Source organism: Malus sylvestris, chromosome 7, assembly GCF_916048215.2.
Source record: "Malus sylvestris chromosome 7, drMalSylv7.2, whole genome shotgun sequence".
In the NCBI taxonomy this organism is placed as follows: domain Eukaryota; kingdom Viridiplantae; phylum Streptophyta; class Magnoliopsida; order Rosales; family Rosaceae; genus Malus; species Malus sylvestris.
The window spans coordinates 5,668,495-5,686,573 of record NC_062266.1 but is presented as its reverse complement, the minus strand read 5'-3'; the positions used below and the strand labels follow the sequence as shown (position 1 = coordinate 5,686,573).

The window sequence follows — 18,079 nt, the reverse complement described above, 5'->3', positions numbered from 1 at the left end:
GATGGTGACCATGCGAAGATATCTCGATTTTTCCTAAGGAAAATTGTGAGTTCTTCTTTCTCGTCTGGGCTTAGTCATGAGCCAATTTTAGCCATCTTTTCCGGCTGTTGGGGATCAAGAATGATGTCTTCGGCGTCCTCTTCGGGTTTCCATCCTATCTTGTCTGCTTGGGCGCCATCTTCTCGATCTACCTGCTGTAATTGCTATTTGGCAATTTCTTTGCCCTTTTGGACTCCGGTAACCTCTACGGGGGTAAAGGTCTTCTTCTTTGTTTCTTTCAACATTTGCACAGTGCATCGTCGGGATGAAACCTGGTCAGACTTGATCTCTCCGACTCCTCCTCCCGGGATGCGGAATCGGATTTTTTGATACTTGACGGAAGTGACAGCATCCAGCTTGATCAACCAAGGTATCCCAAGAATCCCATTGTAGGGAGACGGGTCACTTACAATCATGAATGTTTGCTTTGAAACGACTGGCGGTGTTTTTACGTCAAGTGTGATATGGCCAATGGCAGTTGAGGTGTGTCCGTTGAATCCAGTAAGTACCTCTGCCCGACGTATGATTGTACTTTCCAGGCCCATCTTCTGAATGACTGAAAGTTGAAGTAGGTTGACCGCACTTCCATTGTCAACCATCATCCTGTCGACTATAGCATGGGCTAGTTGGACAGATACTACTAATGCATCGTCGTGTGGGAAGTCGACTCCTTCCGCATCCTGCTCCGTGAAGCCAATGATAGGTCCAGGTTGGGTATCGACAGCTTGAACTTGTGAGATTAGTAAAGCCTGCTGGATCTTCCTCTTTTTGGAATTATTAGTGGCCCCCAAGTGCTCGGATTCAGCGAAAATGCCATTGATTCGAATCATCTTAGTTGGTGGCTCCTCATCTCCGTCTGCATTCTTTTTTGGCTGCTCAGCTGGCTTGTCCAAATATCTATCGACTTTGCCTTTTTTCACGAGTTTTTCTAGGTAGTTCTTCCAAGTGTAGCAGTCGTTGGTTGTGTGACCAGGACCTCGGTGGAATGCGCAATACTTGGTGTGGTCCAACTTGGAAGTATCTCATTTTGACTGTTTCGGCAACTTGAACCATGGTTCATTCTTGATGTCACGAAGGATTTGATGAATCGGAATTGAGAACTTAGAATAGTTATTGGTCATCGGGCCTTCTTTGGTCGTGGGTCGGTCCCTGCGCTTGAACTCCTGCTTGCCCTTGTTGGGTTGTTTTTCATCCTTCTTTTGAGCAGCTGCCAACTCTTTTCGAGGCTGTTTGGGAGCCTTTTCTGCTTGTCGAGCCTCGTCCCAAAGCGCATGCTTTTCTGCCAGAGCAAAGGAATCTGCTAGAGTTAGGTCTTTTTTCATGATCATTTCTCCAAACAGTGGGTGGTCTGCTGGTAGTCATTTTTGGAAGGCTGCACTTGCTATCGAGTTGTCGCATCCGACGATCTTCGCCTTCTCTGCTTTGAATCTCTTCACGTAATCGCGAAGCGACTCTTTTGGGTTTTTCTTTACGTTGAACAGGTGATCGGACTTCTTCTTGATCGATCGATAAGATGAGTATTCTTTGGTGAAAACCAAGGAAAGATCATCAATATTCTGGATAGATCGTGCCGGCAAGGTATGAAACCAATTTTGTGCCTCGCCTTGTAAAGTAGTGGCTAATATTTTGCACATAAGGGCGTCATTATTCCAATAAAGGACCATCGCACTTCGGTAATGCTTTAAGTGTCTTTCGGGATCCCCGTCTCCTTTGAAAGATGTGAAGTGCGGCATGCTAAACTTGCGCAGAGGCTTTGCCTGCTCGATCTCATCCGCGAAAGGTGATTTGCTTATGTTGGTCATATCTCGCCTTAATGCCTCATCAACCATTTCGTTGCGCCGAAAATCACGCATCCGTTCATTGAAAAGCCTTTCTACCTCTTCTTGGATTTGCTTTTGTTAGGGTAGCGGAACCTTTGGCTGCCATTGGTCTTTTTCTACCGGTCTAGGCTGCTCTTCTTCTCGCTCGGCTCGTCTACGCTGTGGCTGCAATGGATGAGATAGATTCCTAGCAGGCGAGGGATTTCTTTGCAGGCTACTGGTTGAACTAGAGCCGGATTGAATGATTGTTTCCTTCCATTTGTCAGGCTGTCTGCTCCGATGTGATGTGGAGAAAACTCCTTGTGAGCTTAATCGCGAATGAATGCTCTGCCTGGAAGGCTGCCCATGTTGATTATCAAAGCGTGGCCCCAACCGTGAATGTATACTTGCCCGTGGGCCTAACCGAGAATGCACGCTCCTCCGAGCGCTAAGAAGGGAGTATACGCTATTTCGGGGGCCCAATCGAGAGTGTGCACTGTCTGAATGCTCAACTTGTGATGGGTTGAATGGCTGTTTTCCAGGACGCTGCTTAAAAGGCTCATTGTCTACCTTTGTTCTACTTCGGGAAACTTCATCGTGGGCGCGTTGCATCTCAGTGCGTTGTAAAAGTTGATTCACCAAGGTAGTTTGTTGTGCAAGGGCGCTCGTCAATTCTATGACTTGTCGGGACAAATTTTGTTCGCCATTCGGATTGGAAGAACTTGGATGGAATGCACCTCCTTGAACAATAAAATGGTGGTTGACTCCAAGTGCGAGATTTGAGTTGGGGAATGTCAAATCTGCAGAGAAATGTGGTGAAAATGCCTCAGCTTCGATGATTGGTCCGGATGGTTGAAATTGTCTCGGGCCGACTTGGGAAATCATGAGAGCAGGTTGGGCTGCAGGGGCAGGTTGGATCACTGGGGCAGGCTGGATAGTTGGAGCAGGCTGGATCACGGGAGCAGGCTGCTCAATGCGCGGTGCACGTGAATGCGAGGCTTGGGCTTGGATCCACGTAAACTTGGATGGCACGGCTCGGGCCGTGGTGAAGGCTCCATGGACCTCGCCTCGAGTGGCTACCGAAGTAGCCACCGTGGTGGTTCCCATGGTGGCTGTGGTGAAGGCCCCATGGACCTCGCCACGAGCGGCTACCGAAGTAGCCACCGCGGTGGTTCCCATGGTGGAAGCTCGTGGTGATGATGCTGATCCCCTTATTGTCGCATTTTGCTTCACGGATCTCCGCAATTCCCTTTCTTGAATATTAGAATTTTTACTTGCGTAATTTTCTAAATTTCCAGCCATTATATTTTTCTTATACGTTTTATCAAAGAACCTTTACAAGTAAAAAATTCTAATAATAAGAACGTATGAAAAATATTCAAATGGACTAGAAAATAAAGAAAAAACCTTTTTGTGCGAGAGTCTTCTACGAGTATGGATTTCAACTCTCAATGAAAGCACCAATTTGTGGATGCAAATTTTCTCCTCCTCGATCTTGGACGATTTTGCACCTACAAAACAACTAGCACCTTAGGTTAAGGCCAAAAGCCTCACGCGCCCATGATGAATGGGGGGGCTTTGGCCGAAGAACCTCCGATGCCAAAGTTAGAATTTTTAGAGAGAAATAGTGTTTAGAGTATTTGGGATTTTTTGCAAGAGGTTTGGAATGAGTGTTTGGTAAAAATGGGTGACTATTTATAGGACTAAGTTGGTCCACTTTTTCAAGAAAGTGGCCGGCCCCTTTGTGTGTGTTTTTGGTGAATTTTTGTGGTTTAATTAGTCACTTTATTGGCTAATAAAATATGATAGAAATAAATGGGAAGTTACCAAATTGAATGACTAGCTTTATTTGGGTAATAAAGTGGAGGAAATCAGAAAAGGTAGGGAAAAGAAGGGAGGGAATGTGGCCGGCTACTAGGTGGGAGTTTTAGGTTTTATTTTAGGTTTAATTAGCCAATTAATTGGCTAATTAAATATGAAAGGAAATGTTTTAGTACTTTATGGTATTGATTGGCTAATAAAAGGGAAGAAATGATGGAAAAGGTAGAAAAAAGGTGATGAATTAGGTTTTGAATGGGATAGCCGGCCCTATACTATTTTTTAGGTTTGAGTGGATGTTTCAAATTGATAATTAAAGGATTATTTTAGGAGATATGGGAAGAATATATTATTTAGATAATTAATTAACTAAATAATGTATTAGGGAAATTAAGTTTTGGAAATAATTACCTAAAATAAGATAATTTAGAATTGTTTACCTCTTCTGGAGCATTTTTGAATTGGTTGTGGATGATTACCCACTACTTGCGCGTAGGAATCCCGGTATGCCTCAAGGGTATTTTTGTCCTCTTTCGTTCAAAAGTCCACGTGTCGCCTAGTGAATATTTTTTGCTCCACATAACGGATGTATTATATTGAAATAAAATAGTACGTTAAATATGAAAGTAAAATTTTTTGAAGATGTTGTATGAGGTTGTAATAGATCTCAAACCTGAGGTGGTAAAATGAATGTAAAAGCTGTAATACTTGTTTATGTGTTTGTGTAGTATCTAATAAAAGATTTGTAATGGAATGTGAAAATATGCCGGCCTTAGTTTTTGCCTTTCCCAGAGGACCACATATTGTAGGATGCAGAAGCCCCTAGTGCGATAAAAACTAGAATCGTTGCGCCCATATTGATCAATATCTTCTTCTCTTCATCATTCATCCTGCTTCCGAGATGTTTCATACGCTCATTTGCAGCAGCCATCACATGTGCGGCAATAGAACCCTCATCTTCAGCCTTCCCTTTTGCTTTTTTCTGATCCTTGTTTTCAACCCCCGTTCGATAAACACTCTCGACAGAAGCCTTTCCTCTCTTTCCATCCTGACCACCCTCTTCAGACTTAGTCTCGGCTTTGCTTGTTTCCGGACTAGTCAACGGTATCAACCTCTTCTCATCCCTTTCTTTTTCCTTCTGGATCGATGAAATTGGTTTTGGAAGAGCGTCATCCTCTTTATCCTTTCGTGCTTCTGTCTCAACTGCAGTGCCTTTCGGATGAGCTAATGGAGGACGACCATTCTTGTTAACCATTTCTTTTTCATCTCTGGTAGTGAAAGAAGCCTTTTCTGCCTTCGACGCGGCAGCAACAGAAACTTCCTGAGCACTTGTCTTGCCCCCTTGTTGTTCACCTTGAGCAGAAGCAGCAATTTTTGGTATGATAGCAGTTTTTGGAGGGCCTGCCGATGTTGTCAAACTGGGCTTTGAAGGAATTAGGTCATCTTGAACTTTGTGTGTCTTCGGCTCGGCCGTGGTTGCAGCAGTTTTTGGTGGTGGCTCCTTGATAGGTTTGGCTGTTGCAGTCCATGTGATGACTTTCTTTGGTATTGTAATGGTAAGAATCCCATTGCTAAATTTGCCATGAATTTTACTTGCGTCGCAATTCTGTTGAACTGGAAATGTTTGGTTGAAACGGCTCCATTTGTTGTCGCCGAGAGGTCTTTGTCCATAAACCCTAATCACACTAGGGTTTTGCATAAATTTAATTTTAGCCTGCTCCTTCACAAAACCTGAAGATAAACCATATATTTTGCAACACGTGAGTTAGGTCAGTTCAGTTGTTTAGTGAGTCGAGAATTCTCCCAGCTCTCTATAAAATAATGTAGATTGTTAATATAATACCAACGTAATTTGATACAATTAATTAATTTTAAAATAACTAAAAACCGCTTTCAAATCATAAAAAGCGCTTATGATCATGTTTGGTAAAAAAAAGTTAGAAGTGTTTTTGGGTTCAAAAAAGCACTTGCAATTTTATTAAAAATTTTGACGTGCTTCTAATAAAAGCGCTTTTACTAAAGGTGCTAATGAACAAAAATGTCTTGTAAAGAAGCAATTCCAAATGAGTGCCCAACTTGACTAAAGAGTCCGGTAAAGAAAGAAAGTAGGAAAAGAAGAGGAAGAGACCAGGCAGATGAACTTGTACAATGTGAGCTTCCTGCTCTTCCATCAATTCAAAGTGGGGCTGGAAATCTTCATAAATGGTACGATGGGATTGTCTTGGGCGGGTATTAGCACCAGAGGTTCGGGATCGGTCGTTGGATTCTTGTCCCGAAGACTTTCGGTTCGAGATTTGGTATGCCATTTTCGGTTCATCCCAAACGTCTCTCTCTCTCTTCTCTTTCTCTCTCCTGTTTGCCTACCTTTTGTTAGAGACTGTATTATTGGTGCTTGGTTTTGGGTTTCTTGTAGGAATGTTGGGTGGCCTGCGTGACAATTTATATGGGGGGAGGGGGGATTGGGGAGTAGAGGTTTCTTATTAGTGGGACTATTCCTCTTCCAATATTCCTTTTTGGTTGCTTTGGTTTTGTGGTGTTTTACGATTTCAAGCGTCCCTTGGTGTTGTACGAGGTATAACCTCACCTGCAAACTAAAACTAAAGCTGGTTGGTTGCCCTTACCCATCAATTAGGGTTTTATCTTCCTCACTTCTTTCATTTTCTTTTTACAAAGACGTTATTGTAAATTGCTCTAATTTTCGGCAAGTGATATTTTGTTAACCTCCAATAAAATTTATATTATTAATATATAATTTAATAATTGTATTTATATCGTATCGTATCCTCAATTTTACAAATTTGTTGTATTATGCCGCTGTATCTGTGCTTCATAGGTCATACTTAAACACATTTGCATGAATTTGTGTTAATGGTGCTATCCAAATATTTATTTTTACTTCTCACACAACCCTTGTTAATTTTTGTATGTTAATCTTTTTCAATTTATTTGATTTGACGGTCAAAAATTAAAATGGATGTGTAGACTGGACAACCCCAATTTGTATTGGATGGGAAGAGTCTGCAAGCCTGCATGAAGGAATCGAATTGAAACCTGGGGTGGGCTTTGGATTTGACCTTGTACTGACTGTAGTGGGAGGGTGAGAAGGAACCAATTGTGCAAACAAGAATTCAAGTGGCCGGGCAACATAAGGTGGCCCATTCAAACCAAGTGGGCTTCAAACCATGTCACATTTTTATTGACCTAAAACAAAAAGTGATTATTGATAAATGGTTAATTAGTAAAGATTTCATCCTGACATGATCTTCAATACAGAAGAAAAAGTTCGGGAATTACTAAATATGGAACCATAGGGTTGCATTCAATCCTAAAAAAAAGGATTTAATTGAGTATCGTGGAGTCAAATAATTTAAGCCAAAATATCAAGAGTGAGACTCACAATGAATTTTCTGTCACGTCGTAGTTTAATGTCAATTCTCGTGTCAATATTATAAAACATTGGGCTAAACTATGAGGTAACAACGAGTTCTGATAACGTTTGCATTAACTTGTCTATTTTAGTTGAGGAGAGTTTTATGGGTAAAAAAGGTTCTTTTAGGATGATTAGGTAGGAATTAATTAGGATTAAGATGAGAATGGTGATTTACGAAAAGCCACGTTCAGGAGATTCTCAACATTCCCACGTTACTCTCACAAAGGTAAAGTTACAACTGCACAAACCAACCGATTAAAATTTCAAACCCACGTTCTTTTTTTCCCTTTTTACTTTAATAAATAAAAGAACACCAGAATGAAAGAGCAAAATATTTGAAAAGAAAACCACCAGTGGAAGCCAGACTTGTGGCCATGAAGAGATTGAAATACTTCTATGAGTCTTTTCGGCCATTAAAAAAAAAAAATAATCGTGACTTGCTACTGTTGTTCCCATTTTCAAAGATAAAAAATAAAAAAAAATAAAAAAATTCAGATGACGACACAAGTCAAGACTCTTCCTTCCTCTTTCTCTCTCTAATTAATAATTATAAATCGGCTTCTTCTTCTTTGTACTCGCTGCCTGAGCGAGCTGCCTATAAAACTGAAATTCATTCCTTTCAGTTGCATTAACGCTGCTGAATACTGATTCCTCATCTCTCTCTCTCTTTCTCCTTCTCTCACACACTCTCTCTCTCTTTCCTTTTTACACTCTCACTGTAAGATCTCTCTCTCTGTAAATCACAATGCTGCTCTTTTTCTTCTTTGATTATATATATATATATATATATATATATATATATATATATTAATTGTTAATGCTGGAGTATTTGCTTTTGTTTTAGCATCTGAGAATTTTAGGAAGATTAAGACAGTGAATTTTTTTATTTTTTTATGTTGAAAATATTTGGATTTATATGGTTGCTGTATCTTGCTGGTTCCTCATTATATAGATTGTGTTTCACATGATCTCCGATAAGAGAAAATATAATAAGCTACTATCAGCAACTAGGATTTTAAATTTGGAAAATGATTGCTTTGGGGTCCATTCAGATTATTATTATTATACAAAATAATTGTATGTAATTTAATTGATTTTAAAAATATAATGTCCTTGTGCAACAAGGACAATCACATTCAACAAAAACTCTTTGCATACTTTTTTCCGTGTCTTGCATTTTCTCAGCCACCAAACAGATATAATGGTTAGAACAAATGATGGGCATTCTGTAATTTCGCTCTTTCGTGTTTGGTTTACCAGAGTGAAAGGGACCGTGTTACAATGGCTTGGGTTTCGTTACCATTGGTGGGTTTGTTGTTGGTTTGGTGGTGGATGGGTTTTGTAACGGTGAAAGCCGATTACATCAAGTACAAAGATCCATCCCAACCACCGGCTGCTCGAGTTGGAGACCTTCTTAGTAGAATGACTCTTGAAGAAAAGATTGGTCAGATGGTGCAGATTGATAGGAGTGTTGCCTCTGTTGATACTATGAAAACTTACTCCATTGGTAAGCCAACTACCTTCGACTGTGTCTGATGTACATCAACGTAAATTGTTTCATTTCTAGTGTCTGTGCAAGCTTCAAGTAACTGCATTTTGTGTCGCATAGTCTCCGCATTTCCTTCCTGCTTTAGCTTCAAACCAAGCTGTTAAGTGACTTTTGGCACAACTCCATTCTTGTGTATCTTTCTTGTGGACTTTTATCTTAATAAAAAGGTGCTCACGCATGAGATGGGGTGTTCTCTAGTGAATTTAATTTATATATACAAATGTATCGGTTGAAGTGGCTAAAGGAAGGGGTGCAGTTGGTAGAAAATCCCTGCAATCCATTTGGGGTTGTCCGGCAGCGATAGATGTTTGTGCATAGGATGTTTGAGGTGTCAATATTAGGAATTTGTACTTACTGTGCAACTTTTCCCAAACATATGTAAAGATTCCTGCTTTGTTGACACCAAAAAAAAAAAAAAAAAAAAAACCACACATTTCATCTCTTTATTGCATTTCACTAAACAGGAAAATATCACTTGACTTTGGAGGGAGTAAAAACGTATCCGGTTATGAGATTGGTTCTTCTTTATTCAATTAGCAAGGCTTGAGATTGTTCTCCTTTTCCCCCCATGCTTGGTTGCCTTGGAGGGAGTAAGACTCTCTGTACAAAGAAAAATATTGAACACAATGAGTTGATAAGACAGTTGAGTGATGATGTCTGTTGGTTTGTGCAGGTAGTGTATTGAGCGGTGGTGGCAGTGCACCACTTCCAGAAGCTAGTGCTGAAGACTGGGTTAACATGATTAATGAATTTCAGAAGGGAGCTCTATCTAGTCGTTTGGGCATTCCAATGATCTATGGCATTGATGCTGTTCATGGACACAATAATGTCTATAATGCTACAATATTTCCGCATAATGTTGGGCTTGGAGCTACCAGGCAAGTAAAAATTTCAGATTCGATTTGCTTCGTTTCACAACATGATAGTGCATTGTTGTATTTTTACACAAAGGATGAGATCTATCACTATCTTTTAAAAGAAGCACTCTATAACTGTATAACTACAACAAGGATCCGTTAGAGTCAAATCCCTACAAGTAAATTTCTGTCCTACTCCAGCAAGCTTTAAAATAACTAACCACGCATTTCAAAATCCTTTGAGATGTTTTCCATTTAGTTCATTGAATGTGTCTTCTTCCTATTAAATATTTCCAGTATACAGGGACCCTGATCTGGTACGAAGAATTGGTTCTGCAACTGCTCTTGAAGCCCGAGCTACTGGGATTCCTTATGTATTTGCTCCATGCATTGCGGTAAATAACATATTGCAAAAAGGATTTATGTGTTCTGCATTTTCTTCTTTTACGTGGATAACGATGTCCTTATTTTCTCCATCTGGTGACTTCTGTGCATTACCTGGAACTTCCTATATAGGTATGTAGAGATCCAAGATGGGGTCGATGTTATGAAAGCTACAGTGAAGATCACAAAATTGTGGAGGAAATGACAGAGATTATTCCAGGTTTGCAGGGAGATATCCCTGCTAATTCTCGTAAAGGAGTGCCATATGTTGGTGGAAAGTATGAATTTATGAAAATAAGCATACTTCTATCTTTTCTTTGTCTTTTCTCTGTTCATTTTAATTTTAATTTTCCGTTTGTTTGATTTAAAAGATACAGTCATACCTTAGTATTGTTCCTGATCTTAATTTACTTGATTTTGTGAGTAAGAAAGATAATTTTACTCCTCTGGAAAAAAGAAAGATAATTTGGAACATATATCATGTTTTTCTAGTTATGAATTCAATAATAAATAAAATGAATTTACTGATTCCTTTATTTATTTTCCCCTTTATTTTCTTTAAATTTTGGTTGATGTTTGTTGCTGCTATTAAGCTTTTATAGAACAATGATAAACTTAACAATCACAATTGATAAAAATCTCTCCACAGGTCTATCTCATGGTTTGCCTTACATGATGCATAAGTGAACCATGTATATCGTATCCCACAAAGATAGCCAGTTTACTAAAATATTTTCCTTATTAATATTCTTGTACTTCAATTATTTATTTGTGAAAACTCTGCTTCAAGTTTCAACTGCTGAAATTATATGTTAGAAGTTCACCTCATGTTTGCATGTTTGCTTCTGTTACTATACTCAAGCTTTTAGTGATTCCTGGTATATTTTTTATTTATTATGTTGTAGGAAAAAGGTTGCAGCTTGTGCAAAGCACTTTGTCGGTGATGGTGGGACAAGCAGGGGCATTAATGAGAACAACACTGTGACTGACCGGCACGAGTTGCTTAGCATCCACATGCCTGCCTATTCTGATTCGATCATCAAGGGCGTCTCAACCGTGATGATTTCCTACTCCAGTTGGAATGGGGATAAGATGCATGCAAACCGTGATCTAATTACGAACTTCCTCAAGGGCACCCTTAAATTTAAGGTAGCATTTTATTTACTTTTATTTATATCCAAGCTTGTTTACCAAGATTTGATGTAATCATGAAACAAACACACCCCAGTGTTTAACATCTTACCATCAATACAAGAAAGGTTTCTGGTACCAAAATTTTGCATATTGCAATTATCGGTAGTTTTATTTGTGTGGTATTCTCTTCCTCGACATCTTATAGCTTGAATCACAGGATTTCAAAGTATATGTTCGTAATCGTGACTAGTTGACTGCTTTTTATAACTGTTCTTGCCCTCAGTCTATTTTTATTCTTCAAATACTTGTCAGTCTTATCTATTTTTCCTCAACATTGGGTATTTTCCACATGTTGGCCCCAGCATGTTTAATCAAATTCAAATTACTTCCACATTACACATTAATGTGATTGATTTTTTTTTTTTTTTTTTGGGGGACATTGCCTAGTGGTTAGCATAATTCTTCACTTTCCTATGTTTACACTTTGTCTATATATGGATTCATTGCATTTACGTATTCTTGTATTTCCCGTCTAACATCATCTTCATTTCATTGCATTTTTCGAACTTGTTTCTTGACTGCTCGGTGCCCAACGATGTTGTCAATACAGATTGTTGTCTTTGTATCCATCTTACTACATTCAAACAAACGTCTGATGCAGTTTTTGCTCATCACTCTAGATACAATTTATGAGCTGGGCATATATCAATATTGTATCACTTATATGATTTATCCTGATTTGCATCAGTTCTCAATTTTTAGTGTCTTTAAGCTTCATCTGTGTTAATGAAATGAAATTTCAGATTTAATACGAAACTAAGATATAAATTGATAATATTACTCATCTTCTATTCTGGTTGTTATTGGTCTCACAATAGGTGTGGTGTGCTTCATTTTGGCTATTGTACGTTTACCTGTGTTCTGCACAGTTTCATGCTAACAGCACATTGTGTTTTGGTGGAACATTCAGGGTTTTGTTATATCGGATTGGGAGGGTATTGACAGGATTACCTCGCCACCACATTCAAACTACACATACTCTGTCCAAGCTTCAGTTCTAGCTGGAATTGACATGGTTCGTGTCTTATTTTATATAAAAACCTCTTACAGAAATGAAAGAAGATAATAGCGTCTCTGCTACACTGTAGTCAGTGAAACAATGAGAAAAATAATGCATATGTAATAATTTTTTTTTCTGGGTTTGCAATTATAAAATCTGAAGATGGTTCTCTGTGTTTTGAAGGTCATGGTCCCTTTCAATTATAAAGAGTTCATTAATGATCTCATTAACCTTGTCAAGACTAACGTGGTTCCAATGGATCGTATTGATGATGCTGTGGGAAGGATTCTACTTGTCAAGTTCACCATGGGTCTCTTTGAGAACCCTTTGGCTGATCTCAGCCTAGTCAATGAGCTTGGAAGCCAGGTCAGTTTATCAAAGATAATCAAATATCAGCATTGCAATTCTCATGTTGGTCATTTGATTGATGTATATAGTTCGATAAAGTTAGAATGGACAGTCTTATTGAATCCAATTTTTCTAGTTATCCTTTTGCAATTGGTGTTACATTCAATGGCCAAGATGTCCAAGTTCCATGGTCTTCCCTTCTCAATTTTCAATGTTAGCAAAGACTAAAGAGTTAAGTTTTTTATTTAGTGACTAACTGATATGAATCCATCCTTTTTGTATTTTATTTTTTGCCATTACTAGGCTCATAGAGATTTGGCAAGGGAGGCTGTCAGAAAATCCCTTGTGCTTTTGAAGAATGGGAAAAGCAAGAACAATACAGATCCCGTCATACCTCTTCCCAAGAAGGTGTCCAAAATTCTAGTTGCCGGCGGTCATGCTGATAATCTGGGTTACCAATGCGGTGGATGGACAATGGCATGGCAAGGATTCAGTGGCAACAACTATACAAGCGGTATAGTCTGCTTTCATGGCTATATTAATAGATTACATTTCCTAAACTTCTCTTCAAGTATTATTTCATGCACTGGAATATGTCCAAATACATTTCAATCACTTTTTTTTTTTTTAAAGAATGTTTAATTCCAGGAAACTACTTGAGCAGTGATCTTGACAGACTTTGTTTTCATGATTAGGGACTACGATTCTTGGTGCTATAAACTCAACAGTTGACTCAAGCACAGAAGTTGTCTACAGAGAAAATCCTGATGGCAATTTTGTTAAGTCCAACAACTTTGCATATGCTATTGTTGTGGTTGGTGAGCACCCTTATGCTGAGACTTTGGGAGACAGCACAAATCTAACAATGGCGGAACCTGGCCCTAGTGTCATCAGCAATGTGTGTGAAAGTGTCAAGTGCATTGTTATCTTAATTACTGGCAGACCTATCGTAATTGAACCATACATTTCCTCGATTGATGCTCTGGTGGCAGCATGGTTGCCAGGCTCTGAAGGCCAAGGTATTACTGATGTCCTTTTTGGCGATCATGGATTCAGCGGAAAGCTTGCAAGGACATGGTTCAGAACTGTAGATCAACTCCCAATGAATGTTGGGGATTCACACTATGATCCACTTTTCCCGTTAGGGCATGGACTTGCAACTGAGTCAGTCAAGCAGCTTGTAGCGAGGTAACATTTCATACATGTACATCTGTATAGGACCATCGTAGGGACCTTGTATTCCACCATATAGGACCTCTTATATATTTCACTGTTTTCCCCTTGTTTTGCACCAGAACATGAGGGTCCTATACGGTAAATAATGGTCTATATCATCCCGTTTGCTATAAACGGGATCACATGAAGTCCTCTATGTGATCCTTCTACCCTTTTTTTCCATTTGAATTATATGCTTTTCACTACTGTTTGATGCATTCCTGGGAAGAGAGAGGAATTCGGTTATTGTTGGCTCATGTACGGTTGCATTTCTTTCATGGCGTTTGCTTTCAGTCCACCTTGCTATTTCTTGCATTTGAACATAGGACAGCATCTTTGCACGTTTATTTGTGGGTCGGTCTTTAATACAATAAAACTTAATGGTAAAGAAAAAGAAATGAAATAATGCAAGGGAGTTGAGGCCGGTGGTGGCTTCTAGGTTTCAGTCTATATCTGTTACTACCTATTGTTTTATATCATTCATGAATTCCGGTGTAATATAAACAGAAGGAAGAACTGGTTACTAGTAACGAACGATACTTATTACAGCTATCTGATGTCTGCAGGTCAACCTCAGCTGGTGCTGTTGCAAGGCCATGCATATTTGTCGTCGTGGTTGCTCTAATTCTGAGCTTATAGTTTAGAGGTGTAGTTTTGGACACAGCTTATGCTTATGGACCACGGTAGAAGAAGGAAGGGAAAAGCTTGAGGAACCTCTGCTGGATTTGACATTAGGTTTGACTTCAATGTCGCTACTTTTGAGTTAATTAGAAAATTTATAAGCATTCATTGTCGAGCCATTTTAACGATTACATGTAGAAGCTTTGGCTAATACATTGAATTTTTAATTTATTTTTTTTTGTTTTTGCTTTGGAATTGCTGGTGATGATGGCCTTTCAATCCATGATAATCACAACCAAAAAACAATCATGGGTGCCTCTATGCTAGGGGAAATTACAAGTGTCCCTCATCTCTCGATCTGGTCACGTGATGAGCGAGGCACTCATATAATACAAAGTGCATAATTATCTCTGGTGATAGTGTACGTATGACTCTTGGTCGAAAAAGAATGTTAGGATCATAGTGCAGACTATAGGGATCTGAAGAGATTCACATATCCAATAAAGTTTTAGTTTTGAGGCATCACCATTTATTAAACGCTTGTTACGTGGTTAAGAAGTACAGTATCCATCCATTGAACGGTTGCCACGTGAAGAGTTTTTTGGGATTCTAGCTGCGCGATTTCATTAAAAAAGATCCGACGGCTGCACGTGTTATCCTCATTTTTTATTTCAAAAAATGGTAACCCTTTAGAAAGGGCGTATGCATAGAAGTTGAAAATAAGAGTTATTTTGTTTTGTGAAAAGGGGAATTTGTTGTATTTTTTTCTTCCAATTCATAACCAACCCCCACGATATTCTATACTCTAAGGATGTCACAAGGTAATCAGTTTTAACCGCAGGATGAAATCTGACGGTCACAAAAATGCCTGTATGCTACACGGCGTACCGAAGAAAAACTGCTCTTAGAGAGGGTTTTGCCCTGCAAAGATGGAAACACAACGCAACAAAAACAACCAAACAATAAATTAGCACTAGTTGAAAGCTTGCGTTCGCACTAGATGACTTGGGAGAAAGATCCAGTCATAAAACTGGAGAACAACCCCGAACAAGCCAAAGGGATGATAAAAAAAACATGCAGAAATGGCTAGGAGAAGCAAAACCTTGCAAAAACACAAGGAGAGACCGACCTCCTCATGAGTCCGGGAGGGAGGATCGAGTTTATATTTCTAAATTGATTCTAGTGGAAAAATGGAGAAAACCCCCGGAATCAGAATAGCGAGGTGGCTGTTTGGTGTTTTTGTTGGAACTGAACTAGGTTAACGTAAAGCTTTTGTGAACACAAAGTATATTGCACTGATAAACTCGGGAGAATTCTTATTAAACTGAAAGACATCAACTAGCTATTATATAGCTTTACATCAACCAGAAAGTGAAATAACAACCCACGATAAACAAACCCTAGAATCGTGGTAATCGACTAAGTCAAAACAGAAAACAAACAAACTTGTCCCTCAAGTGTAGGAGGGTTATTAGCACGTCTAGGAATAAACCCTAGAATAAAGGAACCCTATCATCTAGAATCTCGGATAACTTCAACATCCTCCCTTAAACTGAATACCATTGATATTCAGTTTATTCTAGGGCATTTGCAAACACCCATTAAATCTCGCAGCTTCTGAAATACTTCAAGTTTCAGCGGCTTCGTCATTATGTCTGCTATTTGCTCCTGCGTAGAACACTGCAGCAACTCCACTACCTCATCTTTGACAAGATCTCGAAGGAAATGAAACCTTACATCTATATGTTTACTATGACCATGCATTACTGGATTCTTTGAAAGCTTAATGGTTGAGACATTATCACAATAAACCATTGTCGGACCAGTTTGCCTGAAATTCAAACTACTCAAAATCCTTCTTAACCACACTACTTGACACGCACTTAAAGCTGCAGCAATGAACTCTGCTTCAATGGTGGAAAGAGTGACCACTGGTTGCTTATTCGAGGAACATGAGACTGCTCCTGAATTCATCATAAATATATAACCTGACGTGCTCTTTCTGTCATCTTGATCACCAGCATAGTCACTGTTCGTATAGCCGATAAGCCCTTCATCTCCTCCCTTCTTGTAGAATACCCCAAACTCAACAGTGCCCTTTATGTACCTTAAAATCCTTTTGGCTGCCAACAAATGAGTCTCAATAGGATACTCCATGTACCTGCTGATTAGGCTTACGATGTACATAAGATCAGGTCGTGTACCTGTTACGTACATAAGACTTCCAACCATCTGCTTATAAAATGTGCTATCTACTCTCGCTCCTCCTTCATCACGAGTGAGTTTGAAACCAGGAACCGCAGGGTTATGCACTGAGTTGCACTGACCCATGTTAAACCTTTCTAACACTTCATGTGCATACTTACGTTGACTCATAAAAATACCATTTGATGTCTGTATTACTTCGATGCCAAGAAAGTACCTCATTTGTCCGAGATCAGTCATATCAAACTTAATCATCATGGATTTCTTAAATTGCTCAAACAACACTCCATCATTCCCAGTGAAAACAAGATCATCAACATATAGGCATACAGTTAATATTTTACCTTCATTGGTTGTCTTGATAAACAATGTGTGCTCAAAGGGACATTTGCTGAAGCCCTCCTTGATAAAATACGCCTCTATTCGACTGTACCATGCTCGTGGAGCCTGCTTGAGCCCATATAGCGCCTTCTTGAGACGATATACCTTGGCTTCGCTTCCCTTCTGTTCATATCCAGGTGGTTGTTCAACAAAGACTTCTTCATTAATCTCTCAATGCAAGAAAGCTAATTTGACATCGAGTTGGTAGATCTTCCAACTCCTTTGTGCAGCAAGGGAAATAACCACTCGAATTGTATCCAATCGTGCCACTGGTGCGAACACTTCAGAAAAATCTACTCCATATTGTTGGCTATACCCCTTGGCAACAAGCCGAGCCTTGTACTTGTCCACCTCTCCATTTTCATTCAATTTTATCTTGAAAACCCACTTTACTCCAATAGTTTTTCCTCCTGATGGTAGGTCAATCAACTCCCATGTATTATTCTTCTCTATTGCTTTTATTTCTCGATCCATTGCTTGTTTCCACTTCTCACTCTTCATGGCTTCACAATAAATAGTGGGATCGCCGTTAGTAAACAAGGCTAGATGAGTCAGGTTCATACTTTCTTCATCAGAGAGACCTTCACCAGTGTCATAGTCTCTCATCCAAATTGGTGGCCTTCGAGCTCGTCCCTCTTGAGGTGCACTGCCTTCATTTGTGACATCTTCTGATTCGAATGAGTTATCACCATCCGACTCATGAGCTTCAGATTCTTCTTTATCTTCTTCTTCATTTCCTTCATCTTCTGTAACTGTTTCTTCATCAAGATCAACTAAGATAGCTTCCTCATGACTTTCATCCCAAATCCATTGTTGATCTTCCTCAAATACCACATCTCGACTTATAATAATTTTGTTTGAGATGGGGTTAAACAATCTATAAGCTTTGGATTCTTCACTTACCCCCAACAATATGCATTTGATGCTTTTGTCATCAAGTTTCACTCTTTTACTATCAGGTATGTGCACATGAGAGATGCAACCAAAGACCTTAAAATGCTCCACCAATGGTTTGCGCCCACTCCATGCTTCCTCAGGTGTCTTGCTTTTCACACCAAGGGTTGGACTTCGATTCAACATGTGAACTGCCCAATTCACTGCTTCTAGCCAGAAAGTCTTTGGAATATGCTTCTCTAATAACATACATCGAACCATATTCATAATGGTTCGATTCTTTCGCTTAGCAATGCCGTTTTGTTGAGGCGTGTAGGCAGCTGTCAACTGTCTGTGAATGCCATT

General features: G+C 39.3%; 1 protein-coding gene and 1 pseudogene across 1 annotated transcript; one reads left to right on the top strand and one right to left on the bottom strand.

Annotated features, from left to right (window-relative positions):
* Positions 1-4,319: 4,319 nt before the first annotated feature.
* On the bottom strand, positions 4,320-6,049 carry LOC126629461 (protein RESTRICTED TEV MOVEMENT 2-like). Its single transcript, XM_050299506.1, has 2 exons — positions 5,785-6,049; positions 4,320-5,387 (listed from the first exon to the last, which is right to left on the bottom strand). The coding sequence occupies exons 1-2, from the start codon at positions 5,960-5,962 to the stop codon at positions 4,429-4,431; spliced, it is 1,137 nt and encodes a 378-aa protein (XP_050155463.1). The 5' UTR covers positions 5,963-6,049; the 3' UTR covers positions 4,320-4,428.
* A 2,223-nt stretch (positions 6,050-8,272) lies between these two features.
* LOC126628241 (uncharacterized) lies at positions 8,273-14,485 on the top strand (annotated as a pseudogene).
* Positions 14,486-18,079: the final 3,594 nt, after the last annotated feature.

Excerpts from the sequence above, each read along its gene's own strand:
- LOC126629461 (XM_050299506.1), bottom strand. The coding sequence starts at position 5,962 with ATGGCATACCAAATCTCGAACCGAAAGTCTTCGGGACAAGAATCCAAC. Across the intron at positions 5,388-5,784 it reads TGTACAAGTTCATCTGCCTG|GTTTTGTGAAGGAGCAGGCT; the intron begins GTCTCTTCCTCT and ends GTTTATCTTCAG.